Source organism: Aphis gossypii, chromosome 2 (assembly GCF_020184175.1).
Source record: "Aphis gossypii isolate Hap1 chromosome 2, ASM2018417v2, whole genome shotgun sequence".
NCBI lineage: Eukaryota > Metazoa > Arthropoda > Insecta > Hemiptera > Aphididae > Aphis > Aphis gossypii.
Genome location: NC_065531.1, coordinates 57,782,060 through 57,800,576, shown reverse-complemented (window position 1 = coordinate 57,800,576; position 18,517 = coordinate 57,782,060). Strand labels below are relative to the sequence as shown.

The window sequence follows — 18,517 nt, the reverse complement described above, 5'->3', positions numbered from 1 at the left end:
ATATAATATTAAACCAAAGGTTAGATACTAGTTCATACGCATTCAGCTATGTACTAATGTTGAACTATAATTAATATATAGAACTGTTCAAGTTGAAACTTCAATTAATTATGGTTATAACTTATAATAGTATTGTTTAAATTAATAACTATGAAGAATCTATTCAATTAAAATATTCTTGAAAATTTAAGTCTTAACCAATTATTTATATGTTCATATTCTATTTTCTATATTTTTGTATTGGTTAATCTTTTAATTGTCTTTTTGTTATTGTTTTATTTTAATATATAAATAATCAGATTTGAAGTTGTATCATTACAAATTAATGGCAAATATTAATTTATTTAAACTATGAGATATAACATCTATATTTAGTAATTAAAGGATGTACCCATTAAGTAATTGAATGTGTGTATTTTAATTTCATATTATCACATTTATACAAATAAAAAAAATAATATTCAGCTAAGTTATTATCTTAAATAGGTAATCTAAAAAAAAATTATGTTTCATTTTTTTTTTATTGTATTATGTTGATTGAATAATATCGAGAACTCCATGTTCAAACTAATACGTGTTTTCCGAGATTTCAGAAAACACTTTTTAGTTATGTCATTTCAAACTGATAAATAATTAGATAGGTATAGCAGTATTCAGAATAAATGATAATGGAAAAATGTCTAAAAAATTTTAAAAAAAACCTGCTGAAAATAGTCGATACAAATGCCATATAATTGTACTATTTTATAATATTTTTTTGTTACCGATACTGTTTCATAAAATTAATCCTAAAAGATAAGAATGAAAAAATTAAAAATCATAATACAATAGTACATAGATGACAGATGATTATAATAAAATATATACATATTATTATTATAATGTAAATAAATTAAATAGAGTTTAATTCGAGTATTGTACAAAATAGCTTCTAAAATTATTTTTTTTATTATGGTCCCAAAGTTGTTTTAATGTAGTTTGATTTTTTACTATAATGTTTTTTATTTATTTTTAGTTATTGTGTAGTTCCTAAATTATATTGTTTTATTTTTCTAACCATTTACAGCAACTTCAAGTTTCATTTATTTTTATCAAAATCCAATTGGATGGATGGTTATGTCCTACTTGATTGGATCATCTATGATTCCATATCTCAATTGTATTGTTAGCCCTATTTTCATCAATCAATGTTGTTTTGTTGATATTTTCGACATTTGGAGAAAACCAATTGAAATTTTTCAAATTTTATTTTATTTATTAGGACATATATTTATTTGTAAGTGTAATTTACATATTATTATGTAGAATCAAAATATCAAACTAATTCTAAGGAAATATCAGAAAATTTTGTATACAAATTTTTCCTGCTTAAATTACAAAACTTTTTCTTTTTAAGTTTATTATAGGCATCAGATATTTTAAATTTATTTTCTATGAATATCGATAAAACATTATTTATTCACTGATCAAAACAAAATTCTTGAAATTATTTTATAAGATTCTACAAAAGTTATTCTTATATCCGTATACAAATATTAAAAATACACAAGCATTATTTTTTTATATCTATTTGAAGTTAGAATTTTGACAACATTTGTTAAAATTCTGAAAAACTGCAAACTATTTTGTCGTTAAAAATGCATAAATTGTATCTAGTTTTGAAAGTACCTTATTAAATTCTTCATAATTTTTTAGTTTATATTGAAATCATAAAATCTAAAAAATGCATTAAGATAATCATTTTTTTAGGTAAACTTAAAACTTTAATTAGTAAAAAATTACTTATTTAAGCAATAAATAAAAGTTATAATATGTCAGTTATTTTGTTAAAATTAAAAACATTATTCGTGTGAACTTTAACTTTAATGTATTTGTATATTATTATGAATTTTACTATACATAATAAGATTTTTAATTTATTATAAAATATTATTTATTTATGGGTATCTATCATTAATCTATTTTTATTTTTAACGATTTTAATAGAAATATGTTTTTGTTGTTTTGTATAAGTTGGTATGATATGATATAAAATGAATATATGTTATTAAAATAATAAAATACTAAATAAAATAAATGACTTAAAAAGCGATACCAAAAAATATATCACTTAGTGATAATAGGCTGATAGACAGTTTCTTTTCAGAATTGTTTTTAGTATACAAATGATCTATCATTGAATTGAAATTTAAGACGCCAATAATAGTGACAATTTGACACTTAGTGTAGGTACAGCAAAGTAATACTCATTTTTTTTTTTTTTTTTTTTTTTATATTTTGAAAAATACTACATTTTACCCCTCAAAGTATGAACTAAATTTAATTTCTTACTAAAAATTATATGGAAATAAAAAAATCAAAGAATATTTTCCTGTTGTATACCATGTAGACATACAAAAAAAAATGTAAAATAAAATGTTATATTAAATTGAAATACTTAGGTATTAACTTATTAAATTATTTTAAATGTATTACTGTATTAGTTTCAGGTCTGTTAAAACCTACTTAATAGTATTAGTTGAGATTTATATAAATTAATATAGAATTATAAACCTGACTACGATTCTATGAATATTATTATACTCATTGCAACGGTAAAATTATAATTATACAAACTACTGAATTTAATAATAACATAAAACTATCGATAAGTTGATATTTATATTTTAATAATTATAATATACTATACATCCTACCTATAAGTGTATTTATTTAGTCATGCTCTTGACTAAGCAATCCAGTTTATTTATTATTTTTTATAATATCGCATATAAGTAAATAATTTTATTCACAAACCACATTAATGATGAAAATTTTGTAATTTATCATTCCATAAATTTGATTTTATAATGACTTTCACGGTAGTCGTTATAATTATTTATTTGTTCAACCGTAAATTTCTATCCAAGTAAAACTGATCCGGTAAATTCTTTCCCCCATGGGTCCCGTTCATTGTTTTCTGAACTTCCTGAGAGGCACTCACTAATACCCGACAGAACACAGTCTAATTCTGCACAACGAATTAGTTATTCAAATGTTTACAATTTAGCGTATAAGCGATATAGAATATCGCCATGTTATCTTCAAGGTTTATACCGTTGTTTTAAGTCTCACAAAGGCCGGTAAAACTAGATGGTTTTAGATAAAGGCATAGACGTCTATATCTATATGTGTGTGTATGTGTGTGTAGGTATGATAGGTATGCATGTGAATTCAAGACGGCGAGTTATCGCCATAACTCTAAAACCCACACTATTAGTCGCAAGCATGCAGAATGTATATGGCTAGAGCAATTATTCTGTTCATTGCAACCGTAGCCTGTCCCCAACCACCTCTCACCAACGGTGAATTCTAAATACCGTCTATGGTTTCTTATTTTGCAAATGCTCACACACACACACACACACACACACACACATACACATACATATACACATGTATACGTACTCATATACGAGTATAATATTACGTGTGTATATATAGGATAAATACGTTTTTTTTCTCCCATTTATTCTTATTTCGTATCGCAATAAAGCAACGGCGGCGGTGGTGGCAAATGACCGAATGAAAATAATAAAAACATCGTTTCCATTCGAAAATCTGACAATGGCAGACGGCTGTGGTAGCGATACGTGGGACAGTCGGCGGCGGAGAGACGGACGAAAAAAAAAAAAAAAAAAAATGAAAAGCGCGTGATTGATATAGTTTTACGGACATCGATTCGGCCGGGTGACGACGATGTGATGGCAACTGCAGCCAGTGTGGCGGGGTGCACACACCAGTTGATAGATTGTTTCTCTATTCTCGACCGCGCGATATTTCAACCTCGCTGCGTTCTCTTTATCTCATACCCCGTTCGCCGAATATAATAATATGTATAAATATAAAAGGTTTTATATTCATTACGATAAATCGATCTGATCACCGTCAATGATAATAATAATATCATATTCATCAAATTAATATTATTTTAGACGGAAAAAAAGGTCGACGGTTAGAATTATTCCTATACCCCGCAGTACCGTGGTTTATTTTGTTTTGTTTTGCTTATTTTTTCTTTTAATAGCCGAATCGATTTTTGTTTAATCGGCTACAAAGTTGTTCGTATATTGCGTATATCTCTATATATATATATATATATATATATATGTATATATATATTAGTCGTAAAACACTGCTTGTGTACCGGTTAAATGACATACATTAAATCAATTACACATGTTACAAAAAAGAGCGTACATTGTACATTTGTGCTATTTAATAATAAAATGATAATACGCGTGTGCGTGTTGTGTTTGTTGTACATATAACTTATACATCCGTATGGTATGTATGAGGTACTTAAATATTAAATTATGTTATTAGATGGATCTAACTTCACTCGTTCTTGGCACACGCCCTGGAACACCAACTTAAACGATGGAAATTCGTTTTACGTGACCAAACTTATTTAGCACTGATAAGATTAAAATTAAGATGTTAACTTTGAACATAGGACAGAAATATACTCGTATGACATAACCACACGTTTAATGCGCACGTCGGACGTATTGTTATTGATGAAAACTACAATACTTGTTTAATCCATAACTAATCACGTTGTCGTGTATAAATGTAAAAAATACACTTTATTTTAGGTATATTATCAATAATGTGATACACACGCGATAGTTATGTAGCATTAAATGTACCTATTTTTAAGTCTCAGAACTCCAATATATGATAGAGGTAGAAAATTATTATGCATAGGTATTTCAAATTAAAATAAAATATGTAACTGTAACTAAGTTGTTTATTATATTAAGTAGAAATAAAATATATTGAAATAATATTATATTTGATAATATATTTAAAGATTTTAATCATTGTTATACAATTGTTAAAATTTGATTTTAATTTATAAATAGATTCTACAAATTTTAAATTTTACAATTTTTCTTCAAGCTTATTGTGTATTATATAAATAATCCATTTCTTAATGCATTTTAAATTGAATGAACTGTAGTATATACTATATGGATTTAATAGTATAAAAGTCAAATATTCAGATACTAAATTGTCTAAGAAATCAGGATATTACTCTTAACTTTAAAGATATATAAAACCTCGTTAAAAATTAAAAATATGCTAAGTTTAATTGAAAATATTAATTTTATGACTTATAAAACTTTTAATTTGTAATAAAAAACCGTGAAGATAATAAACATGTAAAGTCAGTGTTAGTTACTAACATTATTATAGGTACTCATTTCTTTCTTTTTTTTTATTGGACGTAACATTTGTTTTTTAAGACAAATTATGACATAATACTATCACAATGTTATATAATAATGAAGTAACATGGATTAAAATTTCTTTCAATTATTATTCGAATACCTCCAATAATAAATAATTATTTATTTATTTATCACATTTTATTGGTTGAAAATTGTAAAATATGTTTATTTATACTTCAATTAACGTAATGTAAAAATAAATGATATTTTATTTAAATTATAGTGAGTGCTTAGAATATTATAATATTGTCCCATTTTCTGTACAAAGTAATATGTATTATGCATACGTGAATACTCGATTGTTGTAAAAATGGGAGAAAAACAACTACATAGCATCGTCACAAAACATTTAACACATTTTAATGAATTTTCGTGAATATGCCTGGAGAATTAAATGTGTCTTAATTATTGTCGGACTGAAATAATACAAAATATGCCATATTTTAATTTTGTAAGTATTTTATATTGTTGAAGTTTTACTTTTTGCCATTTTATTCCGTGTTTCCTTGTGCTATTTTGATATTAAAAAGAAAAATTAAGGCGTATCTTCCTTTTTATATTGAAAATGTTATAAACAACCGCATTTTTTTATTTTTAATAAAATGTGACGTGTATATTCTATGGATTCTATAGTTCTACGATATAACGGCAATGAACATACATTTTTTCGTCGCTTCATTGATCCATTTTTTTAATATAACAGACATCATTGTGTGACGTTTTACTTAGTTTCTGAGTACAAATACGTTATTCTAAAATAAAGAAATTATGAAATTATAATATATTTAAGAATATGACTGGACGGTCTGAGTTCTTGGCAGTACAATTTCGGGTAGGTTAGGTTAATATCATATAAACCCATATCATAGGTAATATAAGTATATACAAAATTATTAAATACAAATTATAAAAATTATAATATGTTAGGTATTGTTATATTTTTTGAAAACGTTGTATATTGTTTTTTTTTCAATGTAAAATATGTTTTTTATTACTAAAGTGCAATATTTTCAATAATTTATAGTACCTAAGTATCATTTTATATACACAGTTTAAATTTAAAAAATGTTTAGACTAGTGCTAAACTATGAGCAAAATTCCCATTTATATTGCACATATATATTATAAGAATATAAGTTATAAATTTACGACTAATACAATTATTTTTTTATAAATATTTTCTCAATATAATATAAATTCAAAATATTCTGTTCTGTGTATTATGATTTAAGTTTTCAACAATATTTTCTAATAAAAATTAAGCATCTTGTAATAAGTAAATATTTATATATAATGTTATTTTGAAAGCAAAATAAATTACCATTATTCAAAAGTTTGTATACAAATATGTTACATATTATTATATTATGTAAAACTCAACAAAGGTTGTTTATAACAACATATAGGAAAATAAAAGTTTCAAGTGCATACAATATACGTATTTATAGGGTACAACTCATTTAAAAAGCTTTTTTTTTCTTAAGATACTTCTAGTTGGATCATTTTAAAGCCAGAGGATCAAAAGAATATACTCTGAATGGTTTTATTATTATACGAAACAAATGACATGCCAATCCGGAAGAATTAAGTCTTTTGAAGTCTTTTTTTTTCTAGTAGAAATTTGATACAAGAATGATAAGACTATAAAACTATTATTGTCTTTACTTTTTTCTAAATGTTGTGTTGATACAAAATACCTTATTACTTCCTTTATTATAATATGCATTTATTTTACCTGTAAATCAAAATTATTAGTTTCTTGACATTCCAAATTATTAAAAAGTCCAGAATAAAGTGGTTATTGTAAAACAATTTGTGAAAATTGGAATATTTTCGTTTGGGGAATAGGTATTTAGATTATTTAAAAGATTTAAAAACCGTATTGTTCAGAATATAAATAATATTTGAGGATTTAAAGTTTTCAAACTAATGTTATTATAATACATACTATTAGTTTAACTTAATAGGTATTACTAAAAAAAGTATACCAGATACTCATTACAATTTTATACCATTGAATATGACGTATTTCTAAAAAAAAAAATCAAGTTTTTTGTGTTTAATTTAAAATACTATTAATAAATTATTAACAATCATATTATATTTTAGTTTATGGTTAATATTAAATTATTTATTATTTAATCGATTGGTATTTTAATTATATTTCTTATGTTTTTATTTGTTTTTAGAGTTGATATCAGGATCTATTGATCACAAAATACCGGATGAAACGATTTCACCTTTAATTGAAGCTACGTCTATAAGGGGTCCATATTTTGACAAAGTCGCATCAAAAAATGTCACTGCTCTAGTCGGTCACACTGCCTATTTGAACTGCAGAGTGAGAAATCTAGGGAATCGGACGGTAAGTCATATATCTACTATGTCCTATCTATATATCATAATTATAGCATCATAAACTTATATTAATAAATTAATCACTCTAATTTAAATATTTTTTTCCGTGTAAATTTGAATTTATATCATAAATTTAGTACTATTTTTATTAAATATGTATGTTATCATAATATTATATTATATTATATTTACTAAATTTATACAAGATCATAAGAATATTTAATTAAAAACTCTAGTTTAATTAAGTTAATAAATTACTTTCTCTATTCAATTATTTATTATTTTACTGCATGTAATATTAACAATTATAAATTATTGTTAAAATATTTTAAATAATATAATATAATACAATAGGTAGGTACTTAAAAAATTATAATATATTATTGGTAATGGATATTTTTATAACTAATTCATAAATATAGATATAAAAAAAATCACAATAAATTTGTATTAAAATGTTTTAAGAATGTGTTATTTAAAATTATGATATTTTTTAAAATTTATAATTTATTTAAAATTATTTAATTAAATGTAAAAGACAATATATAAAAAATATATCGCTATAGTTGTGAATTATTATAATTGCATGTAAACAATATATTATTATAATACTGTGGTCTATGTTATTCAAAAGTAAAGGTCACTTAATAAATCATTTATGCGGATAAAGTTAATTATTCAAAAGTTAATGAAAGACAAATGTTTACCTATTGAAAAATTATGTACAAGATCGTACACCATAATTTTTACCTTTAATTCGATGAATAAATTATTAACTAAATGGGAAGGTAATTATGAATAATATAATACTGAGCATGCATTAATCTTTGTTAAACAGCTGAATTCAATACAGAGTTACCATTTGTGCACAAATAACATTAAGCATTAAAAAAAATATGAATACAAATAATTGTTAGTAAAACATATAGTTACTTGTATGACATAATCATATTTTTATATTTTATTTAATAAAATATCGTTGTTTTATTCACATTTACATAGGTATTTTAAAACTAATTCATAACTACATGATACCATTATTGTCATTTAAATTTAATTTACAACACTGCTCGTCCAACGTAATATAATAATATAATATGTCAATAGAATGATAATCACTTAACCACAAACTACGAAGTGTCTAGCGAAAATAATATTATAAACGTTTTAGCTACTACCGTTTTAACTTATTAGATAAATTTAGTTTCTTATCTTTTTAACTAGGTACCTTTAGTCACTTTGTTGTTGAACATTTAAATTACACAGTAAGATACATGTCATTTTGGACTCTGTATTTATCTAAAATTGATAACGTACACCCGTACACGTAATTATAAGGTAAAATGTGTGCTGAAAGTGACGTTTGAACGGGAATAATGATAAGTTATCATTTTAATATATGACACAGACCATCGTAAGTCAACAAACCAGGTCGTTAGATGAACAGGGATCAGCTGTTTAGTGCAATGACGATCCTAAATGCCGAGCATATACGAATAAAGGTATTCATTGTGTTTTGTATTGGAGAACACGTACAGTAAATGGACATCAAACCCAGGTGAACACGATCCAACCATATCCGGCCACGTAATTAATCATAGTCCCGAATTTCCGAAAACCAAACCTTGGCCCAGTTGTTTGCCTGAAAATCTAATAGAAGGTCTGTACGCTCATCACCCCTAGAACTCCAGTTTCATAATTAACAATGACTTGCTTACAACAGGGTTCATCCCTGTATGAAATGGGTCATTGGCCATTTGTTTTTTCATCGTGTAACAAAAATTAGTAATCTGTGGGATCACATTAAGGTTTGCAATATGTTCGACAAAAACGAGACAAAGGTTATTTATACAAAAAGGTAGGCTACTATACATCTCTCTAAATGTAAGGAAAATCAATATTATTCAATTTTATTATTCTGAATAGTAACGGTATTTATGCGAACATTGTGAACTGTTCAATCGACCAAAAGCGTATATGTACGACGTACGTTTGTGTTTCTGATTTTTTTTTTTTTCAATTTCAATACTCTTAATTTTATTGAAGAATACTTATTTGAATTAATTAAATTACATTACATCAACTTTTATGATCGCAATACAAAGAGGTAATGTATTTATTCAATGCATATATTATTTAATTAATATATATATATATATATATAATGATTATTCATAATTTAAGGACGTTAAATACATATTACCATAGTATTGATGTGTGTTTAATCTCATAAAGCATCTAAGTAATTATTAATATTTTATCGTAAAATTACTAAAATATTAAATAAGCAGAAACCTGACAACTATAAAAGTCATTTGCGCATAGATCTCAAAATGATTCACACGTTATTATTCCATGGTTCCTAAGCTATTATATTTAGGCATTATTTTAAATTTTAAAAGCTTTTACTTTTAATGTTAATTAATCCAATTCTGTATATATTGAAAGGTCTTTCTTCGAGCACCTAACAAAATACAAAATAAAGAGCAATTTAATTAATTAGTTAATTAAATAAACTATTGTTCAATATTTTCATAAACTTCAGGAATCGTTCACGTGGTTATCTTTTGACCTATATTAGATATCAGTGCAATGACGGTAGGAAAAAAATATAATTCAAATATAATATAATAATATAACAATAAAATATTAACCAAATTGTATCCCCAATTAAAATCGTTAACATTTAAATTATAAAAAATGAAAAAGACAAAGACAAAAAAAATATTAATTATTATATTATAAATTCAACTTCTACGAATAAAATACTAACTGTTTTAGTCATCAACCCCTGTACTACAATAATTAATATAAATGTATAGAGTAATTCAAGTTTCTAAAAACTACTACTTTGTATTGACTGGCTATTTTTAGACAATAATTAACATAATATCATCACCTGACGACTATAATGTTTATATCATATACATATAAATTTTATTCACTTGAGCAACCTAAACATTCACCAAATAGTAAATTATATCTACCTATTTGAATGGTAAACGTATAGTTCATTTGATATCTAAAGGACTTTAAGAAAGCTTTTAGCCTGAATGGTTTTAATTGTAAGTCAACTACAACATTTATAAATAAAATGTCCACCTCTCTTAATTTTAGAGTATTTAATACACTATTTAAAAGACACCATGCCCAATACCATTTATAATATATATATTTATATAATGCATTCTTTAATATTGATAAAAAAATATTCACTTGACTACTTTGGTGAAAAATAGCTTTGGTTATATACTTAAGAAATATAATACAACATCAGAAATATTACTAATCATATCAATACATATTGTGTCCAATTTTATATGTGTTAATGGAGACAATTCAGCATGCTTGTTCTTCTTAAAATCAAAAAAAAATCTTATCAGCAAAACGTATCATAATCCGTAAAAGAGCTCACCTATAAAACTAAAAAGATTGTACCACACAAAATTCTAAATTAAAAACAACACAAGATCCCACTAAGAAAATACGTCAATCATTTTAAACTACCCGTTTGTTTAACTTCAAATCTAAAAAATCAAATTTTACTTTAGTCAACTATAATTTAATAAATGTTTCTACAAGATCACTAAAGCTCCATTTTGAGTTTAAAAACTATTCACTTCGTAAATACATCTATAAACTTATTTTCTCTGTAAAAAAACATCTTTTAAGTCGTTTATAAACGTGTTCATTCCATAATAAATCATTAATATATTATAAAACCACCAAATTGTCATCTTTCTAATACCATAGTAGATAAGTTTGTATTGCGTTTAAGCTGTGATTAATGCCGCTAATTGTTAGTTGAATAAAAATAAAATTTCCACTAAATGGTTTCTTTAAAAAGGCACTAATAATATCTCTCCAACTCACTTTACCTTAACTTACTAATAAGTTAATAAGTTAATAAAATTATAAGTTATATTACGTCTAATACAGATTATGTGACAAATAATAAATTTAAAAATGTATAAAAGTTTTTATATCAATTTTAAATTGTACTTTACTTTAGTTATAACATATTTTAGGTTTTTCTTTTTTAACAATTTATTTTTAATTTTTTAATTTTTTGATTATTCAACAAGCATTTAAAATTTAAATTATATTATATTAATTAGGTTAATATAAGAAAGTTTTGTTAATTTTAATATTTATAAAGAAACAGTAAAGCTGTACAATTACATATTGTTTTGTATATACAATTTAAAATTAGTAAGTGAAAACTTAAAGTATATTTTTAAAAAAAGGATCTTAAAAATGTATATAGAAACAATTTAAAAAAAAATAAAGTTAATCTGTAAATAACAGTGATTTCCTCTACAAATACTGGAAAAATATGAAATATTCTATCTATAGAAATGCAGCAATATTAACTTATGGATATCTATCGCAGCGCCAAATAGTATTTTCTGAAATAAAAAATACATTAAAGACCAATACTCTCTCATTCAAATAATACACTTAATAATACAACTAAAAAAAATAAAACTTATTTACTTATCTGTTTATTTTACTTGTTTATTTACAAATTGTGATGTATTTATTAATTATAATTAAGCTTGTATGATGTTAGTGTTTACATATATACAATTAATAGATTTTTCATTCTTATTTTTACATTTTTAAGTTTTAGATAAATGTATCATTATAATTTGACAATAAACTAAAAATTAATATTTTGTATACATAAACATTTATTTAAAATGATGTGGGATCATGGTGACCATATTTCTCAAAAGATATTAGATTGATTCAATTTTTTTTTTTTTTTTTAATAATTTTTTTTTTGTTGAGAAGAAGAACGTATCGTCCATTATATATTCGAGTCAGGATGCGACATTTAGGTGTGAAAACGGGGATTTTGAGATTTTTTTTCTGATTTTTGAATTAAACTTTGAATGGTTCCCATGGGTAACTATTTATTATTATTATTGTTGTTTAAAGATATGTTAAGTTTTTTTTTATGTTGCTAAATATAAAATAATTGAAATATTATGGTGAAAAGAAAAATTATTGGAAAATCATCATATTCTTCGATAAAAAACTAAAAGTACAAGGAAAATATAGATGAAGAAAAAGCTGAATCTCAATATGATGATGATGATGATGTTAATGTTGGTATCACTAAAGTTTACAGTAGTGAACGAACCAAACAAAGAAAAACAAAGTTAGAACAATTTTTAAAAATGAAAGCATTTTTTTGTAATTCAGAAACTGACTATGAATTAGAAAGTAATATTTCAATTGGTTAAATAGATAATGAATGTTATTATTGTAAAGCTTCAAAATACAAGAATGAATACACTGGTTTATGTTGTGTAAATTGAAAAATTAAACTACAAGTCTTAAAAAGTCTAGTTGAACCATTATTATCATATTTAATTGACAATATTTGTGATTCAAAAGAATTCATGAATAATATTCATGTTTTCAAATGACTTCATTTGGATCAAACAGAAAAAAAGAAATAGGATATAACACAACATTTAGAATTGAAGGACAAATATATCATAGAATAAGATCTTTACTTTCAGTTGATAATAATCCGTCTTTTTTAAAAATATATTTTTTAGGCGATAATGAATTATAAGTACAGAGACGATGTACGGTTGTTCCTAAAACCAATAAAAAAATAGTATCTTCATTACAAAATGTCTTGCATGAACATATTGTATTAATTAATATATTTAAAAACTCATTGGAAAAAATGTATTCAGAAGAACATAAAATTATCCTTACAGCAGATAAATTACATGCAGGATAACATGAAGGTCGTTACAATTTACCGACATCAAAAGAAGTAGCTGTGATTATTAGTGGAAACACATACAATAATCGTGATATAATATTAGAGAAACGTAATCAAGATTTAAAAACTATTTCTGAAATCCACAAATTATAAGATGCATTACAATATCCTTTAATGTTTTGGCAAGGTGAAGACGGATATCATTAATAGTTATAACAAATGCATCACAAATAATAATAAATCCTGACATCACTGAAGCGAATAGGTAAAACAATTGGTACCTAGTTATTAATTAAATAAGTGTATAAATAATGGGCACTTCTACGTAATATGATAATTATTATTATTATTTAGATGTATAAATAATAAATGTACTCAACATTTTATTGAAGTTTACTAACCAATGGCAGTAGAATTTCATTGTTAAACAATATTTTCTGATACCTTGTTCTACATAATATTCTTCATTCTCAAAGTCCCCAAATCCAACATTGATAATGTAATCAATTTTTAATTATAAGCCTTTAGTCTGTAAGCATTCATTTTTTGAAGAATAGTTCTAATGCATTTGTTGGACTTACTGTTGAAACTAGTTTTAATAACTTTCTTTTTTTAATGCAGTTGAAGTACAAAGAACTTACTGTATCAAAAACCATTACGTTTAGTTATTCTATATTTTTGGTATGTACAAACGAAATTATGTATTTTAAAAGACAAATTTGTCAACGAGTTTAGATTTTTTTTAGAATTTGGAGAAAAAAAGTTTGACAAGTTGAAGTCACATTTGGTTGAAAAAATATAAGTTTTACAACCTGTAAATTTAAACGGGGATGACAGAACGCATTAACAAGAAAAAAATAACCTTCAAATTTGCATTTTCTATCGAAATTCGATAACCACTATACAAGAGACATAATAATATGACACTTAAGTTAGATATGTAACGTTAATTAGCTATCACTTTTCGTGCAATGTGTATTTTTGTCATTATCGTCCACATAAGTTTGTACTTATTGATTGTATATACTTTATGGTAATCACTAAACTACATACAAAGATAAATGGGTATATTAGAAATATAGAAATAATGTATACAATAAAATCGTGTTTCATGATATAGCTGTTAATCATTTATAGTTATTTAAACCCACTGGACTGCTAAAACCTGTCGTTATCTGTTATTCAGAGTTCTCTGTTTAAGGGGCTGTGCAGTGACCAGAAAATGTGTTCGTTATTGAAAAGTGTCCTCTAATTAGATATGTTAGTTAAAATAGGTTTCCTGTAAATATAATATTGTTTTAGACATATTTGCAAAAATTGAATAATATTATGGATTTTGGTGTTTCGTTTGTTGAGGAGTATTTTTAAATTTCCATTTATATAACTTTGTACACGTATGATCTCTTTAAAATAATAATTTCTATATGACTAATAACTATGTATTTGAAATACACGCTACAAAATTTTTCTTTGGTTTTATTTTACGTTTTACTCAGTACATAATGCCTACCTGAAAGGTAATCTCAAATTGTATAACATTGGTGTATTCCAAGTTCTTAATATAATCATCATTGATGTTCAATTACAAAATGATATAACTGTTGAATAACCTGTTGTTTTCTGGTAAATGGATGAAAAACTTTTCTTTTATATTGTCTATAATGACAGCGTTATTGGCTGGGAGATGAGAATGATTTTTCGTTCACTATGTTTTACTATGTTTAAGGGGATTTTAACGGGAAAGAGAAGTTTCTCTTCTAAGTACCTATCACAGTTTAATAGTGTGATGTAAATGTGTAATGTAAATTCAAGGAACCTTATAGTTTATACTTATATATTTAATTAAAATAATTAAATTAATTTTTAAGTAATGAGGAGTACATGAAATAAACATAAAATAAATTACTGACGAAATAAAATAATGAATTTTAACAAAATGTGTTGTAATTTATCTATGCAGTATAATTCGATTATTGTTTATATCATTAGTTTTTGAAGTAAGTCTGAATAAATTATACTTAGTAAGTTTGTGTATAATGTTTATGGATTATGTAATTTATACTATAACCAATATAATAAACCTACGTACATAACATCGAAATACCGTATAATAAGTATTGAAACTATGCATTGTTGAATAGGTTAAAATAATGTTAATTTTAAAAAGGTTAGTTTTTTGTATGATAATTAATTCAATTAGCATTTATATTTAGCTATACTTGCATTTTGATATTTTACATGTAATACATTTTTAATAAATTTAAATCATGAAAATATTATCCTTTAAATATTTAAAAATAAATTAATACAACCACTCGAAATTATATTATTATCTTCCTTGCTATGTAGGTCAATCTCTTAACATCTATTGTTTTGATTTTATGGATCTATATTATGTTATTTTGAAGCGTGTGAGAAACTTTGATAACAAAATATATTTCTGTAGCGTCCTCTTAATTAATTATTTATTGGTAGTAAAAAATATAACACTATTTTTTTTTTAAGAATAAAAATATTTTCATTGACATTGATTGATCCATAAAAATATTATATTATAATTTTATATTTGATATACAGCGTTTGACGAAAGACACCTAAATATTGTGAAAAAAATAACCCAAGATTGTCATTTGTTGTGTGAGCATAACTCTGTAATTTAATTTATTTTTATACAATGTACAAAACACATGTTAAATACCATATATTACAAAAACATATGTAATCTGTACATATTATTTAATAAAATATATATATATTATAGACATTCGAGTAAATTTAAAAAAAAAAAAACTAAGAATGTACAATTTTTTTTTATTATTTAGTTTGTAGTTTGTTCTTACGTAAAGAATAGGTACAACTACATTTTTTAAAGTCACAACGCTATAAAGTTTCCTAAGGACTTTATTGTACAGAAATGTTTTGGTATATTCATGTGTCTCTGTGTTTTAAAGCGAAATACATCGCCAAGGGAGTTCTATCTTTGAGCAAAATTGATGCCAGAGCTTAATGAACCGTAGTTGTTTTCCTACGCTTCCAACGTTAATGTGCTCTTAATTTTCTTTTACGCCATGCGGGGGAGCCATTTATATTGTTTAGAAGCTAAGAGGTTCTCTTAATATCATGAAATTCACCAATACATAAATTTAATTAGATCTATAATGGTAAGAAAAATAATTTTTATTATTATACTATTTAAATATATTATTATACAACTAATTATCTATAATCACCTTTGACATACTAAAATAGAATTCATTAATCTGGATTTGATTTATAACAAAGCATTTTCATTATGTTATTTAACTTGCATAGAGTTATGTGTTAATTTTAGTCTCTTGTTCCTATCTTATACAGCTTGATAAGCTATTTGTAGCATATCCCACACAAATTTATACATATATACTTGATATTGTTTAAATTGATGAATATATAATATATATATATTGTGAATATTAAATTAAATTTTTAAAACTCTATTTTACCGCATATTATTTGACGTGTTGTATAATAACATGATAATAAACTTATTTTTTTTTTGTGGTACATAATAAAAAAAAGTTAAATTTATTAAATTTGTTTGAATAAGTTTAGTTTAATTGTTCTAAAGAAAAATATAAAGTGATCTTTGAAAATCTCAACTCAATCTTATACTTGAAAAATATTATACATTATCTACTTTAAAATGAGCTATAATCCATCCATTAAGATAAATAATTTTACCAAAAGTATTACATTTAAATATTTTATTTAATGGACTAAATAAAAGCTTTTCAAATATTTTATTAGAATTCATTTTATTTTTACAGTGTTTACTCAAAAATGATTGTGTGTTACTGTAAATTTATATCAGTATCTACTCGTATTTACTTTACATATACTCCTAGATATAATATATTTTATAATTTTTAATTGGATTAAATCATGAATATTAATAATGAATAATTTAATAATTTTCATTTAATGAAATTTATTTCATAGTTTGGGGAACATATTTTAATATACTATCATATAACACAATTAATCAAATTATTATTATAATCTTGTTCTAAAATTGGAAATGGACGAAAACATTTTTTACAATATTTTTAGTTTTGGTATAAAAATATTTCCACAAAAAATGTTTATGGTTCATTTAACATAAAATTAAATATTTTTATTTGATATTAAGTAGCAGAAATTAATAATTGTACGAAAATTTAATTATATGCTAAATAATACATACTTCGTTATAATTAGAATAATGTAATATACACTGTAGTATTATACATCGTAATATATTATGAAAAGAAAAATATAAAGTTATTAAGTTATCAATAATATAAGCTGTGGAATATATTAATGCATATAATAATTATACTTTTTTACTTTTATGTTATACGAATCGCCTTGGATAATTTCCTAAAACCCAAAAAATAAATTTTCCTATTTTCTTAAGCAAAATCTTAAGTATATAAAAAAATTATGTATTTAAAGTTTGAATGATAACCAAACCTAACCCACATACTGTTATAAGAAATTCTATAACAACAACAAAATAAGTGGTAAGTTTTAAGTTATATAAAACTTAACGCTCTTCAAAAAGATTCTATTATAACACTCACACACACAAAAAAAAAAAAAACAAAACAAAATATTACTTTTGTAATTACAAAACTAATTTAATAGTTCACTGTTTATGACATGATGTATGGAACATTGGAGTGTTGAAACAATTATACAAACACTCGTGAATACAATAACCAAGCTAATTGTCATACTAAATAGTATACAGTTATATGATGACTAGAAAAACAGGCTTAAAATTATGATTGGCAGATAGATAGGCTCATTTATTTTACACTTGAAAATTAACAATAATCCATGGTATATTGTGAAACTTTTTTAAATCGTTATACTTTTTTTAAATATGTGATTAATTATTTATTTATAGAATGACCCAACATTTTTTGAGGTATTTAAATTTTTCCTTATTGTAAAATAATATATATTTCACTCATTGTCTGATAATTAAATAATTTTATAATTTGTAATCTAATTCAATATAAAGTAACACATGGATTAATGAGTTATTAATTATTATTTAATACGGTAAAAGTTTATAATAACCAAACTTATATTATCATCATGACATAGG

The 18,517-nt window shown here is 23.8% G+C and overlaps 1 protein-coding gene and 1 long non-coding RNA gene across 2 annotated transcripts in view; both read left to right on the top strand.

Moving 5' to 3' along the window:
* LOC114125075 (zwei Ig domain protein zig-8-like) overlaps window positions 1-18,517 on the top strand; it is a 242,055-nt gene that overhangs the window by 101,571 nt on the left and 121,967 nt on the right. Inside the window, exon 2 of the mRNA XM_027988562.2 lies at window positions 7,466-7,641. Within this exon, the coding sequence (XP_027844363.2) occupies window positions 7,466-7,641 (176 nt within the window). The remainder of the gene's footprint in view (window positions 1-7,465; window positions 7,642-18,517) is intronic.
* Window positions 12,235-15,484, top strand: LOC126549621 (uncharacterized). Its single transcript, XR_007603722.1, has 3 exons — window positions 12,235-13,648; window positions 14,005-14,064; window positions 14,130-15,484. It is a non-coding gene; the product is annotated as an uncharacterized LOC126549621 (long non-coding RNA).